At 35.5% G+C, this 14,630-nt stretch overlaps 1 protein-coding gene across 1 annotated transcript; it reads right to left on the bottom strand.

Moving 5' to 3' along the window:
• Window positions 1-9,942: 9,942 nt before the first annotated feature.
• On the bottom strand, window positions 9,943-11,133 carry LOC122301953 (transcription factor HEC2). Its single transcript, XM_043113298.1, has one exon. It carries the CDS (start codon window positions 10,893-10,895, stop codon window positions 10,095-10,097), a length of 801 nt encoding a protein of 266 aa, XP_042969232.1. The 5' UTR covers window positions 10,896-11,133; the 3' UTR covers window positions 9,943-10,094.
• Window positions 11,134-14,630: the final 3,497 nt, after the last annotated feature.

The raw sequence follows: 14,630 nt of genomic DNA, 5'->3' as shown, positions 1-14,630 counted from the left end.
CTTCGCCATTGGTTTTTTCCCACAGGGTTTTTCCTTGGCAAGGTTTTAACGAGGCATATTCTTTAAATATGGTCATCCAAAGGGGAAGTGTTATAAACTATCTTGAATTGTATGACCACATTTATCTAGTCGTCAAATGCATAGTGCATAGTGCTAGCATAGTGAGCTAGCATAGTCCCCTTTGTACGCCTATATATATCGTTGAATTCTTTAAGAAATTGATAAGATTGATATAAAAATCAATTACAGAACCTCTCTGAGTTCTCTCTCATTCTTTCTCTATGTTTTGAAACTCTCTCTTTATTTTGATTGATTTACAACATATATATATATATATATATATATATATGATTTAATTAGAATAAGATAGTGAAAAACAATATTAGGGAAATGAGATTTCCTATACCCATAGGTGCGGGATCTCGTTTCCTAAGTATTTGTAAAACACTAGTCTTATTATAAAGAAAATATAAGCAAATCTTATGCATATTGTAATCTTTACACACAGGGAGATTTAGATTTGTTTTTTGAATTAGACATTGGTCAATTCAAACTATAGTTATTGTTTGATTCAAAGCATTGATATATGTTATTGGTTATGTTATTGCAGCTACTATGTCTTCCTTTTTAAATAGTGAATCTTCTAATATTCCAATTCTGAATGGGGAAAATTTTTCGGACTGGAAAGAAAAGGTTCTTTTAACATTAGGGTGCATGGATTTGGACTTGGCACTCCGTGTGGATGAACCACCTATACCCACTGAATCAAGTTCATTGATAGATAAAAATACCTATGAAAGGTGGGAGCGGTCTAACCGATTAAGTCTAATGCTCATCAAGTCACATGTGAGTAAGAGCATTAGAGGTTCAATCCCAGAGTGTGATAAAGTCAAAGACTACATAAAGGCTATTGAAGAGCAATTTGTTAGTTCTGATAAGGCATTGGCTAGCACCCTAATGAATAAATTAGTTATGAAGCATGGCAAATCCAAAAGTGTGCGTGAGCACATAATGGAAATGAGGGATATTGCAGCCCAACTAAAGTCTTTAGAGATTGAGATTTCAGAGTCATTCCTTGTCCATTTCATACTCAACTCTCTTCCTACAGAATATGGACCATTTAAGATTTCGTATAACACACATAAGGAAAAATGGTCCATCAATGAACTTTTAACCATGTGTGTACAAGAAGAAGAGAGATTGAAACATGAAAATATTGAGAGTGCTCATTTTGTTACTCAAAGGAAGGGACAATGGAAGAAAGGCAAAAGTGTCGGTATTAATAAGTGGAAGAAGGACGGGAAAGCGACATTCAAACGCTATAAAGACAATGATGCATGCTTCTTCTGCAAGAAAAAAGGACACAAAAAGAAAGATTGCATAAAGTATAAATCATGGCTTGAGAAGAAAGGTAATCTCAATTCTCTTGTGTGCTATGAGTCCAATTTTGTAGACTCTCATCATAATACATGGTGGATTGATTCGGGTACCTCAATTCATGTTGTCAATATCATGCAGGGTTTTCTCAGCCTAAGGAAACCGATGGGAAGTGAACAAGGCATCTACTCAGGAAATGGGATGCGTTCGCACGTCGAGGCTTTAGGAACTTTTAGACTTATTTTAAATAATGGTTATATTTTGGATCTTGAAAACACATTTTATGTACCTTCATTTTCTAGAAACTTGGTCTCTATATCTAGATTAGTACCTTTGGGATTTAAATTTAATTTTGTGAATTCAAATGTTTATGTATTTAAAAACTCCACATTTGTAGGATCTGGGACCTTGTTAAATGGTTTGTATAAATTAAATTTAGATTCTATTTTTGAAAAAAGTCTATTAACTCTGTATGATGATATTGGCACTAAACGTAATATTGTTGATGAGTCCTCCTCTATATTATGGCATAGGAGATTGGGACATATCTCCATAGAGAGAATTAAAAGATTAGTAAATGATGAAGTCCTAAAGATTTTAGACTTCTCAGATTTTGGTACATGTGTGGATTGCATAAAGGGTAAGCAAACCAACAAAACAAGTAAAGGTGCCAAGAGGAGTGAGGAAATTCTTGGGATCATACACACTGACATCTGTGGACCGTTTAGTACCCCTTGCATGAATGGTCAGAGATATTTTATCTCATTTATTGATGACTATTCACGGTTTATGTATCTTTACCTCCTTTTTGATAAATCTGAAGCACTAGATGCTTTTAGAATATATAAAAAGGAAGTAGAAAAACAATTAAATAAGAAAATAAAGATCGTAAGATCTGACAGGGGTGGAGAATATTATGGTAGATATACAGAGTCAGGGCAACGACCGGGTCCATTTGCAAATTTTCTTAAAGAAGAAGGTATTATTGCTCAGTATACAATGCCAGGTTCACCTCACCAAAACGGTGTTGCTGAAAGGCGAAACCGTACCCTTATGGATATGGTAAGAAGTATGCTCAGTAATTGTAATCTTTCTCTATATTTGTGGAGTGAGGCCTTAAAAATTGCAGTGTATATCTTAAATAGGGTTCCATCTAAGGCTGTTCCCAAAACACCATTTGAATTATGGAAAGGATGGAAACCTAGTTTAAGGCATATGTGCATATGGGGTTGTCAAGTTGAAGTTAGGGTCTATAATCCACAACTAAAGAAATTGGATCCAAGGACAGTCAGTGGTTATTTCATTGGCTATGCAGAAAATTCTAAGGGCTACAGATTTTATTGTCCCTCACATACACCTAGAATTGTGGAAGCCAGAAATGCAAAATTTATTGAGGATTTTGGAATAAGTTGGAATAATGTTTCTCGAAAGATAGAGTGGGAGGAAACACGGAATTCAGATACTACATCCGTGAATGGAAATGAAATGACTGTCATTCAAGGAAATCAATATGATATTCTTGAAGATCAATCAATTCAAGAACCAACACCATCTCATGAGGAACATACCAACTTTGACTCTACATTGCAACATCCACATAATATAGATGAAAATGTAGAATTAAGAAGATCCTCTAGAACAAGGAAGCCTGCTATTTCTGATGATTATTATGTGTACCTACTAGAGTCCGACTTTGATGTGGGACCTAAAGATGATCCCATCTCATTTTCACATGCCATGAGTGGAGAAAATTCAAAATTTTGGCATGATGCTATGATAGAAGAAATGGAATCCATGGCTAAAAATTAAGTTTGGGAAATTGTCGATTTACCTAAAGGAGTTAAAGTCATTGGTTGTAAATGGGTTTATAAAACCAAGAAAGACTCAAATGGTAATATCGATAGATATAAAGCCAGACTTGTAGCTAAAGGATTTACACAAAGAGAAGGTATTGACTACCATGATACTTTCTCTCCAGTTTCTAAAAAGGATTCATTTAGAGTGATCATGGCATTAGTAGCTCACTTTGATTTAGAGCTACATCAAATGGATGTGAAAACAACCTTTTTAAATGGGATTCTTGAAGAAGAGGTATACATGAAGCAACCTGAAGGGTTTCATTCTGATAAAGGTGGTCATTTAGTTTGCAAGTTAAAGAAATCAATTTATGGACTAAAACAAGCATCCCGTCAATGGTATTTGAAGTTTCATGATGTTATTACTTCATTTGGTTTTACAGAGAACATCGTGGATAACTGCATATACCATAAATTTAGTGGGAGTAAGTTTATTTTCTTAGTCCTATATGTTGATGATATTTTGCTTGCAACTAATGATTTGGGTCTACTACATGACACCAAAAAATTTCTATTCCAAAGCTTTGAAACGAAGGATTTAGGTGAATCTTCTTATGTTTTAGACATAGAGATTCACCGAGATAGGTCTAAAAGAATTTTAGGACTTTCTCATAAAGCCTACATTGAAAAGCTGTTGAAAAAATTCAGAATGAATGAATGTACACCCAACGCAGCACCCATATTAAAGGGTGATAAATTCAGTTTAAGTCAATGTCCGAAAAATGCTTTGGAAAAGAAAGAAGTAGAAAACATTCCATATTCATCTGCTGTTGGTAGTTTAATGCATGCACAGGTTTGTATAAGACCTGATATTGCATATGCTGTGGGAATGTTGGGAAGATACCAAAGCAATCCTGGAATAGAACATTGGAAGGCTGCTAAAAAGGTTATGAGATATTTACAAGGAACCAAGAATCATATGCTTACTTATAAGCATGTTGATTGTCTAAAAGTGGTTGGATATTCAGACTCAGATTTTGCGGGTTGTCATGACTCCAGAAGTCCACTTCAGGGTATGTCTTCATATTAGCAGGAGGTGCCATATCATGGAAAAGTACCAAACAGACAATCATTGCATCATCTACCATGGAGGCAGAGTTTATAGCATGCTTTGAAGCAACTTCACAGGCAAAATGGTTGAGGAGTTTCATCACAGGGCTTCAAGTTGTGGATTCAATATCTAAGCCATTAAGAATTTACTGTGATAATTTGGCAGCAGTTTTCTTTTCTAAGAATAACAAGAGTGGGAGCAAAAGCAAACATATTGACATAAAGTATCTTGCTGTCAGAGAGAGAGTTAAGGAACAAGAAGTCACTATAGAACATATAAGTACATCCTTTATGATTGCAGATCCCATGACAAAAGGGCTCTCAATAAAAATGTTTTTGAAACATGTAGAGAGCATGGGATTAATGAGCTCATTTTATGTTTGATTTAAGTATTGTATACAGTACTTGTTGTTGTCAAGAATAATATTTTTTTATTTGTGCACATAAAGTATTTGCTCCTAATCTATGATGTATAGACCCATAATGACTTATAGGAAGTCATTCATAAAGAGATATTTCACATATGAAAATTAATTTAGAGAGGTTAATACAATGTAATACATGGAAGGAAATGTTAATATAATAACATAACCGCCATGATTCATGTATTATATCTTTCTACTACAGTTTATGGTTTGAGTAGTTTTATTTGTGGCCATATTCGGTTTTGGTTACCCAGATAATTTTAAATGACTGTCACGTAAGCCAAGTGGGAGAATGAAAGCACACGTCTCCTTGTAGGAGACTTGAAGGTGGCTTACGTGCCACACCCTTTCAAATATATTATATATATTTATTTAATAGTTTTATATATATATATATATATATTAAAACTCTGGGTAATTAAAATAAAGATACTACTCATTTAAAACCCAATAGTTACATTCTTTGATGGAAGGAAGCAACACTTAGAAAACAGTGGATAAGGGTCTTGGCCTATCTATATATAAATGCCTGTGATTTTCCATCAGTCACAATTTTCATGCTCTAAAAAAAGGATAGGTTGAAAACCCCTACCCAATACTCTCCATATAGAAATCTGTGAGGGTTCACAATCCAGAAACAATTGGTTCCTACAAATACTTGATCAACGATGGCCAGAGGTTAGTGTTCTAACGATTCTTTTTATTATTAGATATTCTCCAAAATCTTACAGACATATCAAATACTTTTTTAATACATAAGTTGTATTAAATGTATTTTATTTTTATTGTAAATCTTCTTATCAGATTATTATATATCGTAAAAAAAATGTATAAAAGTATAACAAAAAATATTTTATGCATATTGTTATAGTTTTGTTTGGCCCCCAAAATAAATTCATGGCTCCGCCACTGCTCAACATGTTCGATATTTAGCAACTAGCTAGTCATGCATACTAATTGCGTACAAATATATATTATATGTATGTATATGTATACTTCTACATGCATTGCTCGATCGACATGATCCTTGGTGTGGTAAATATTTGGCGTTATACATTTAATGGTAACAGGAAATTAATCTCCTTGTTTTGCAGCACCAATCGATGTACAAAATGATCAAAATTACTAACAACCCGCAGTATCATGAGATTTACCACCAATGCAGGCTGCCATACGAAGAAGAACATGAAAAGCTTAATTCTAAAGAAGTGGTCGAGTCCAATATTCAATGGATCGGAGATTCTTCAATCTGTATTGACATTTCATGCACAACAAGGATTAATTAAGGGATTACACAAGATGCATGCATGCATGCAAGCAACCCAACATATATTTGTCGGATCGAAGTTTCTTCTGGTTGATTGATATTCCACCAGTTCTTGTGTTAAATTACATGCATGGATATTCATGAAAACTCTTGATATTTATGGAAATCAAGAAATATTTTAGCTAGCTTTCCTGCACTATTGAATGCTTAAATATATGTGTGATTAAATAGAAATGAAAAAAATAATAAATCATATATTGATTAGATTAATGTGTCATATAAAACTTTCACGTAGTATTTCTCATTTTCGTATTTACGTTTCAAAGACTTATTTTTATACATTTTTATGGGCCAATTATTATTGATCTAATGGGCCATTCTTGGCCCATCGGGCCGATGAGTCCACTGGAGCATGAGTACTTTGGACCCAAAACTCTTCTCTTTATTTTGCATATACAATACCTTTCCGATTATTGGCATTAGGACCCATTGAGCTATAATCAAGGATTCAAGATACAATCGTACGTTAACGTTGTGCCATATATGTCTTGTTTTTCATGAATCATAACGATTATATCTCAACCTGCATGTGCAGATTGTCGAGATCTGATGGTTTATGATGCTAATTATTGTCAATTTGGATAATTTAGCTTGCAAATTAAAAACATATATTATAACAGGTTTAATGCCAACACTTGGACGTGTGGCTATTGGCTCACCTCTCGGGAGGGTTCAAGAACTTTTTCTATATTTTGTAAATATGAGTAATACTATATACAGTCATTTTTATATATTATTTGTGTATTTTGTTGATGTGATTGATTGACTGTATTAATTTTTTTAATATATAATTAATTACATTAATAAAATATATAAAAAAATAAGTAAATTTGACTGGACGTAAAAAATTTTAAATTTTTCTTCGGACAGGCTGGTATTGTCGGACGTGGTCTAACATTCTAATACGTCTCACTTAGCATAAGGGACGAGGTGAAGAATTTTGTTCCAAGATCTGGGTAGTCTACCTGCCCCCTTAAATTGGGCACTTCTGCCAAAACCCAATCCAACCAACCATTTCACTACTGTCTGTATTCATACGTATTATTTCTACAAATGAATCTGATAAAAAATAAATTAATAAACAAATAAATTAATAATTAATAAACTTCCTGCGCGCAGTAGTACTACTGTATCTCCTGTGACCTTATCTTCATTTATTGTTCTTTATAGTCACGTCTTCCACCAACAGCCAACGGCTATCATGCATCTCCACTACGTTCCAATAAGTCTAATGCATGTATACCGTTGTAATTTTGTTTCTCTAGCTCTTGTGAATCTTCTTGAACACGGACATGGGACATGTTGTATATAATGCATGCCTTCAAATGCCGACATCAAGACCCAGCTTCCCTCTCTCTGGTATTAGTTTATCTGATTAATATGGAATATTAAAGCTGGTTTAAATGCAATACTACGAGTACTTTTGATTCTCTAATAATTTAAATTTTTGAGATAAATGATGTACTATAATTATGTTTGCCCGTCATTTTGGTTTCGAAGATCAGTTCATGATGAAACGTTATAAGAAAAATAGATTTTTGTGATTAATTTATTGCAACGAAAAAATTATTGATCATAAAAATCCATTATTCTTATAGTAAAATTTGTACGACAATTAATTAAATTAATTATTTCTAGAATATGGATCGATAAGATCATTAAGTCAATAATAACATCATGAATTCCTTAATTTTATGATTCAGTACAATGAGCTAGGATTAAATGATCCAATGATGAAAGAAGATCAGAGGTAGATCGATCATGCATGCATGCGGATAGGAAATGATAGAAGGAATGTGTCAGAGAAGAAATATACAATGAACTTGGAGCTTATAATTGGGAGAGCCAAATAGGCAAATGCACGTTTTAAAATTAGGAAAAGGGTGTCTGTCTCCACCCTCTTATAATATTAATCATGGCTAGCTAGCCTGTTTGGGTATGTTGGGACCTTGGTGGGGATATCCCACATGGTCCTTTTGCTAGCTAGATGCAGTTTGACCAAGTACATATATATATATTTTATTCTTCTTTTATTATGATATGCTTGGGAAAAATGGCTGTGTTGATCAGAGGCATGACCCTTGAGACACGAACACTTCTGTTAGCCGATCCTGCCTTGGGAGGCAACCTACCTCACCCACCTAATTAATTCTCATTTCTGCAACGAAAAAAAAAATATCAATGACGTTATTAATATTCACCTTAAATTTTGTTAGTTTCTATCATATATATTTAAATCGCTTTATATGTCAAGTACTACTCAGAGGCCAGGGATATATTGACTAATTTCGAAGTCTCAGTATCGATCTGGCTAATTAGTTTGAAGCTGCTAGACCCCGCGCGTCTATTGTCTTCTTTAATTTTCAGCAAGTGTGTGTGTATATATTGTGAGTGGATTTCAGCAAGCAGTATATGTGCGGGTGTGTGTGTGTATGTATGTCTTCAATTCAAAAATTGTAAAACTGGCCTGTAGATCAAACATGCATAGTAATGGACAGGAATCATCATCAGCTAGCTAGCTATTTGCCGCCCATGCAGAGCTAATTGATAACATATCTATATGCATATATGGTGGGTCGATTACTAATACTACATAATTTTTATTCACATGTTTGGATCATGATCAGCTTTATATAAGCTAAGGAGCTAAATCTGAACACCCAAAATGAAAGCTGAGGGTATCTGCCTATATATACTTGTTCGACGTTACATATATAGAAAAACAGATGATCAGAGAGCGAGAGTATATAAATTAATATAAAGATGTTTGTTTCCCTTTATTAGAAAAGAAGCTGTTACCATATCATTATAAAGTTAACGCAATAACAAGATAATGATGGGGGTAATTCACTGCAGGCACTGAGTGATTGTGCAGACCAGGTTGTCATTATACAGAGAAGCATGCATCAGATCATAAAGTCATAGAGTTTACATGCAATTTATATCAAACACTCTAGCTGTGTTGTAGATAACTAGATAAATAAGTTATGAGAAAAGATATTTAATTGCAATCGTGAATTGTCTTATAGTGGTTGAGTTATTGATCACAAACTATATATATATAGGTGTGATCTTATGGTCATGATCTTCAATCTTGTTTTTAGCATGATCAGAATTACCCTTAATTTACACCATATGAAAAGCAAATCTTTGGAGGTTTTTAGGGTATTAATTACTAAGTTGCATTGAAAGGTGATCTATCTTTCTTTTTCCTATTCTCCCACCCGGCCTCCCCTTCACCGGCCCAGTATTGCAAGAAAAGTTCCCTATATATATATACACAAGCACACTTTCATGAAGGAAAAAAAAAAACACATTTACCATATCATGGGAAAAAGAGTCTCTCATTGAAATAGGTTATACACTACAAGAAAAATGAATTTTTGTAATCAATATTTTGCAACTAAAAAGACTATTTTAGGCAAAAATGTACTGATCCGGCAAAAAAGTACTCACAAATAATCACTTTGGTTGCAAAATATTGATCATAAATACCTATTTTTCTTGTAGTGCTAGGAGGTCAATTAATCCTCATGGCCGATGACTAAATTGTTGAATTGTCGAAATCTATAAACCCATGATCTTATGTTTTCTTAGGCATATCATATACTGATCTAAGATCGATATATACTACTCTTTAAGATCTTAAATGTTGTCATTCCTATTCATACAGCATGTTGCATGATGTGGAATAATATGTATAGTATGCAGGTTCATGATGTGTCAATCACCCACTTAAATGGTAATCACTTGGATATGTCACATAACAGATATGACATAGGAAACTGATCATAAAATATAGAATAAAGAACATGAACAAGCTGCTACGGATTATAATATTTTGTTAATCCTTGTCATTAATTTGGCCACGTATGATCCATGCGTGAAGTACTTATAACTGTCCTCAAGAAATTGCCTAGGAAACAAAAGTGTCCTCAAGAAATTAAAGCCCGGGAGATTGATTGATCAACATTAACGTACCATACATTAATTAAAAGAGAACTCTTGGATACACTAATACTAATAATATTAGCTAGGAAGAACTGAACAGTATATCCTTTACAAGCCCATGGGACCCAGCACCATTTGAGCAGGCTGGCAACCTTTCACCAAACTAGAGTAATTCACATTGTTCACATTACTCGTGATCATTCCTGGGAAACCACCAACCTGCAGTGTCCTGTTCGCCCCGGCTTGTTCCAAAGTTTGCACTTGTTTCTTCAAGAACTTCACGTAATGTATAGCTTCATCTAACATGGAAGCCGTATCCATTTTCGTCCCTCCTGGAACTAGTCTCTGTAGAATCCTTATCCTCTCGCTTATCCGTTCCCTCCTGTGCCTGGCCGCCACGCTCTGTGGATCTTTAGAGATCTTCACGTTCCTGCGCTTAGGCGGCTTCACCGATTCTGGGTCTATGTGAATCGGTTGCATCGCTGCTATCCGAAAAATCATCTCTCTCATTGCTGCCATGGACGAGTTCTTCTTCTCACAAGAATTCCTGAGCGATGATGCATCAACGGAAGCATTCCTGAATCTCTCTGACACAACATGGGCTTGAAGAGGTGGTGTATTCAAGGGCTCTTGATCGATATTGGGATTCCCAATGAATGGTAGGGAGGAAGGTTGAATATTTATCAGCGTGGGTGGAGATAAATTATTAATTGGGGCGCTGTGGAATATGGGTGGTATGGTAGCAATGCTGCAGCTGGTGCTTCCACTGGAGAATTCGATTCCAGATGGGTACGTGGAAGCGTTATGGAAAGAGTCACAGAATTCAGGAAGCCTTTCTTCCATTTGCATCATCATTGTCATTACCTCCATGTGATCCCCTGTTGATGATTTTAGCATGTCAACATCCATTTTTTCTCGCACTCCCTTTTGTGCACCCCAAGAGAAGAGAGAGATGAAATAGAGGTATGGGGGAAGAGAGAGAGAGAGAGAGAGAGAGGAAGTACAGGAGTTTTAGGGTTTTATCAGTTATATACAGAGATGAGGAGCTGCAGGGTGGAAAGAATAAAATAGTGATAGAAAGTAGTGTAAGATTATCTCTGGAGCCGACCACCAATCTAGCAGGCTCCCCTGTAAGTGGAAGGGCTTTATATAGCAAGTTGCGATCAATATTATATATATCTTTGGAAACATTGGGAAAAATCTAAAACTTGTTGATGAGTGAATTTATGATCTCTGATAAGGACCGCCCATCATTGTGGGGCTACCTCTAAGTGTTGTCTCAACCATCTAATCTAAAGGTCAAAGCTGCATGCATGGGATAGGATATCAACGGCCGATTTTGAATTGGGCCCACAAATATATATTTATATATATTGGAGTTTCAGATCGAAGGATTGATTGAATGAAGATGCATGAACCACTTCCCTTCAAAGTGATGATATCTTTTGACTGAAAGTTAATTCATATTCGTTAGCTTTTGCTTTAAAAATTTTACTTTCTGATAAACAAATCGACCCTGCAACCCCACAGTCACATGACATTTGTCAGACCCACCGCCGACGCTAGCTACTTGTGCAAATGTGAGGAAACCGGTGCTCCTGCCGACCGGTGAGATATTCCGGTGTGTCAGTGTATGGCAATATGTATATATGTGTGTGTGTGTGAATAATGAAATGGGTTGTTAATAATCTCAAGAGATGAATAATTACGGTCTTAAAGCGAGTAATATAAACAAGACGTTCTGATTCAAGACTATGCTTTCATTTCTTGAGATCATAGTCTCATACTGATCTCGAAATTAGAAGGAATTTTATTTTTAGAACCTGTGCCAAAAATAAAAAGAAGTGGGTTGTCCGGGGACGTACGTACTACACAGCAAATATTATTCAAGCATTGGACCTACGTACCGACGATGATGATGCACGACTGTTTGATCACACTGCTCCATTGGCACGGTTCTCGAGGTGGATCACGAGGAGCTGGCGGTGATGCCGATTGCCGACCCCTCTCCAAGTATCAAAGTACTGTTGACTTCAGCCTTATATTCATGATTTTGCACTGCAAAGATTTCTTGCATACTTAAGGGTAAACAAAGTTTGCAAGATTCGTGAACCAGCTTTTGAGTCTTCGTGAAAGCGTATCAGTACTATCACTTTGAAGTAATTACGCTAATCAATGTGAGGCAAATAGAACAGTAGTCACGTGAACGGATGTGTACTCCATTTAGCTAGAGTACTGCTTTGTCCATTTTCAAGTCAAACGTAGAGAGAATTGAATTCATAGGGGTTAGCTCTAATTTAAAAAAAAAAAAAAAAGCATAAGACAATATTTAAGTACTCAAGGTATTTACTATTCTTCCAATTTCAGTACTTCAATCCTTTACTCTTCACAGAAATATCAGTTTTCCCTGAACTTAAGCTTGCTGCAACTGCACTGGCGCTATAACTGCAGGTAGCTGCTAAGTTGTTGTTATTATTATTATTATTTTAAAAAATAAATACTATGCTAGGTATTGTATCACAGCCAATTGCGACAAATACATTTTGAAGTGCACATGTAGGTTCTGAACATATAAGTTTCAAAAACTTGCCAGTATTTTAGTAAAATAATATATATCTTCTGAACATGAACATAATTAATGTTACCCTCTATCTGCTCAGGTATCCCTATGCAAAATGGAAACAAAACTAATATTATTTCATTTATAGAATCATATGTATAATAAACCAGGAAGCACAGGTAAGAGCTAGCTAGCTAGGTTTTCGATAATTGCAAAGCTGATCAGAGAGTGGTCCCACGATCATGACCAGTTCTTATATATATATATATATATATATATGTATGACTCTCTTATTCTTTGCATACATCATGACATTCATCAAAAGATCATCTTCACTCCAATGGTGAGTTTTTCTAATTTTTAGCTAAATTGCAGAAACAAACAGCGACACCAGAAATGGCCAACCTTTTCGGATTGTCTGGCTTTTGGTTTTCAATTTGCCATTAATTCCCTATCGATATCGACAAACTCGCTTTGGTTTGCATGATGCATGTATCATCAGATTAGCCAAAGGACCCTTACGCAACAGCTCGCAATGCACGCAAAAAAGAGGTAAGATTGATGGTACTGCGGAGTCTAAAAATTTTAACTCTAGGCCGGCCGGAACACTAACGTAGCAGCTGGTGCTCATTAAATTTAACTCTGCAAATTGTTAGGGTTGGACGTGGGCGGGCTTTCATCAAAACCAAAGCTCTAGAAATTAATTCTGGCAGCAACACGGGATGGATATTTAAAGTTTTACACGTCCATGCACACTGCATCTTCTTCTTTTTTATCGTCAGGAGAAGAGAAAGCAAGCATTTATACAGAAACGCGCGTTGTTCTTGTCTAGGTTCATATTAGTCACAATGTAGTGACTACATGTCGAGGTATAATTATTGTTATCCATATTCGCAATTTCTCGATGCATCTAATTGTCATGTCTAAGGGATTGGACAAAGTTAATTGAGATAAGGTCAGTTGGCGTTTTGTTTTTGAGATTTGCAATAATGATAAAGGCAGAGCTAAAACTTTGATGTTGTGGCCAGTCGGCCAAGTGGCCAACTAAGGGGAGGAATCTATGACAATTAAGAACAACCAAATTAAAGACTGGACCACAACAGTATGAAGTTTCGCCAATCGATCTGGAGCCATGATTGAGTCGTCTATCGCGGCCTCTGTGAGACTAGTTGTCGTCATCCATCTTGAATAAAAGTCGTGGCCGGCGATGATAAGCATGAAACGCATCCAATACCACACTCATGCATATATAAATATATATGACACTGACCTTGTCCCATGCAGTTTCGATTCGACGTTAGAGAATCTGAGCGCTGCACGGGCAAATCAATTACTCCAGCTCTCTAAAAATAAAGTTAAGATTACTACGATGCATGTCACCGCCCTCCCCACCCCCTAAAAAGAGGCTTCTAAAGCCCATTTTAATTATTCGGAGGCCAGGCTCTAGCTACTAGCTAGGGCCTTGAATGCCTCAGGTAGCCTTTATGATCATCAATATTCCAAGATTTCCAAAACCTTCTTCTGACTCAAATTAGTATCTGTCTATTTTTATCACTTTCTAAAGTCTTAAAGCTTCCGTTCAAATCCGACCAAAACACTTTCAACATATTTCCTTTGAATATATTGACATGGCCATACAAGAAGGAAACGACAAAGAGATCAGGGAAAGCTGGGAGTTGTTCTCACTGCAATGTTAAACCATGCAAGAATCTTTAAACAAGTGTGTACTGCCTTTGTGTCTCTTTCCTTTAACTCTTGTTGCAGTTTATTTCTTCATTTTTCTTTACCCTTTTACTCACAAATTAGCATAGAGAACGCACTTTCTACGTACCTCGTTAACGTAATTCATCTGTCAGATAATATATGGCTTGCAATGAAGTAACGGAAAATGTTAAACTTTCTAGAAAAATCTTAGAAATTAATTACGTGATTGGTGACACATTAGCAATTTAATATATTGGTTTGAATTTTTTCTTTAAATTTTAAACTCTTGATACATAAATTTGTAAAACTCTTATGCGCGTTCCTTCTTCGAACCTTTGTTTGCTTTTTGGCCTTATCTCATACGGCTCTCTACTCATTCA

The sequence above is a fragment of the Carya illinoinensis genome, chromosome 2, assembly GCF_018687715.1.
Source record: "Carya illinoinensis cultivar Pawnee chromosome 2, C.illinoinensisPawnee_v1, whole genome shotgun sequence".
Lineage (NCBI taxonomy): Eukaryota > Viridiplantae > Streptophyta > Magnoliopsida > Fagales > Juglandaceae > Carya > Carya illinoinensis.
Note: the sequence above shows the minus strand (reverse complement) of the source record. Positions and strands in the feature narration are given on the sequence as shown.

Excerpts from the sequence above, each read along its gene's own strand:
- LOC122301953 (XM_043113298.1), bottom strand. The coding sequence starts at position 10,895 with ATGGATGTTGACATGCTAAAATCATCAACAGGGGATCACATGGAGGTA.